This window comes from Mesitornis unicolor, unplaced genomic scaffold (assembly GCF_000695765.1).
Source record: "Mesitornis unicolor isolate BGI_N332 unplaced genomic scaffold, ASM69576v1 scaffold30641, whole genome shotgun sequence".
NCBI classification, from domain to species: domain Eukaryota; kingdom Metazoa; phylum Chordata; class Aves; order Mesitornithiformes; family Mesitornithidae; genus Mesitornis; species Mesitornis unicolor.
Window position 1 is genome coordinate 1 of NW_010163607.1, and position 1,549 is coordinate 1,549.

Sequence of the window (1,549 nt, forward strand, 5' to 3'; positions counted from 1 at the left end):
AGAAATTGTGAACTAATTCAAGATTAAATAATAGAAAATAAGAACTAATTCAAGATTAAATAGGAAATACGAACTAATTTGAGATTAAATAGAAAATATGATTTAATTTGAGATTAAATAAAGAAAATAAGAACTATTTCAAGATTAAATAAAAAGAACTAATGTGAGATTAAATAGAAAATAAAAACTAATTTGAGATTAAATAGAAAATAAGAATTAATTCGAGATTAAAGAGAAATTGTGAACTAATTCACGATTAAATAACAGAAAATAAGAACTAATTCAAGATTAAATAGAAAATAAGAACTTTCAAGATGAAATAGAGAGAAAATATGAACTAATTCAAGATGAAATAATAGAAAATAAGAACTTGAGATTAAATAAGAAAGGGAAAATAAGGAATAATTCAAGATTAAATAAGAGAAAAACGAATTCAAGATTAAATAATAGAGAGAAAATAAGAATTCAAGATTAAATAGAGAGAAAATCGAGATTAAAGAGAAAACGGAATTAAGATTAAATAGAAAAAGTAAGAATTTGAGATTAAATAATAGAAAATATGAACTAATTTGAGATGAAATAGAAAACATGAACTAATTTGTGATTGAAGAAAATAAGAACTAATTCAAGATTAAATAATAGAGAGAAAATAAGAACGAATCTGAGATGAAACAGAGAGAAAACAAGAACTAATTCCAGACACGACGATCAGACTTCACCCAAATAATTCCTGAAGTGGAGGATCGCGACGGTTCCCAGACCTTGAACCCACTTATGGGGCCAGGAGCACCCCATATATCAATACTAATTAACATTAATTAACTCACCCAGCGACACCAGGGTCTCGTAGTTACCCCTCATCACGGCCCGGTACAGCTCCTTCTGCCAGCGCTCCAGGTGCGCCCACTCCTGCTCGTTGAAGTACACTGCCACGTCCTCGAAGGTCAGCGGCACCTACAACCGCAGCACAGTTGGCGGCGCCCGACGCGCTCGGGTGACCCCAAAACCAACCGCGTGCGTGTGAACGCTCGGGTTTGGGTGTGAATCCGGGGTTCACCAGCACTCAAACTGCCCAAATTGGGGGTTTTGTCACCCCTCCAACAGCCGCACGGTGTCACCGTTACCTGGAGAACTTCACTGGGGGCGCTGGGGGCTCCCCTATGGGTGCTGGGGGTCGAGAAGGTTCCTTTAGGGTGCTGGGGCTGAACAATTGGGGCTGGGGGCTCCCCCATGGGTGCTGGTCCTGGGGCTCCAGGGTGTCCCTTTACGGTGCTGGGGCTGAGGGATCCCCCATAGGTGCTGGGAGTCAGGAGGGTCCCTTTAGGGTGCTGGGGCTGGAGAATTGGGGCTGAGGGCTCCTCTATGGGTGCTGGTCCTGGGGGTCCAGGGTGTCCCTTTAGGGTGCTGGGGGCTCCCCCATAGGTGCCGGGATGGCTCAGGGCACAGTCGGGTGACCCCAAACCAACCGCGTGCGTGTGAACGCTCGGAGCTGGGTGCAAATCCGGTGCCCAAATGGGGTGTCCTGTGTCCCCCCACGGTCCCCGTTACC

At 43.4% G+C, this 1,549-nt stretch overlaps 1 protein-coding gene across 1 annotated transcript; it reads right to left on the minus strand.

Moving 5' to 3' along the window:
* Positions 1-827: 827 nt before the first annotated feature.
* On the minus strand, positions 828-1,232 carry LOC104535678 (protein ZNF783-like; the record flags this gene model as incomplete). Its single annotated transcript, XM_010194032.1, has 2 exons — positions 1,125-1,232; positions 828-954 (listed from the first exon to the last, which is right to left on the minus strand). Coding segments are annotated over exons 1-2 (235 nt in total), but the record flags the coding sequence as incomplete, so codon positions are not given.
* Between the last annotated feature and the right edge of the window lie 317 nt (positions 1,233-1,549).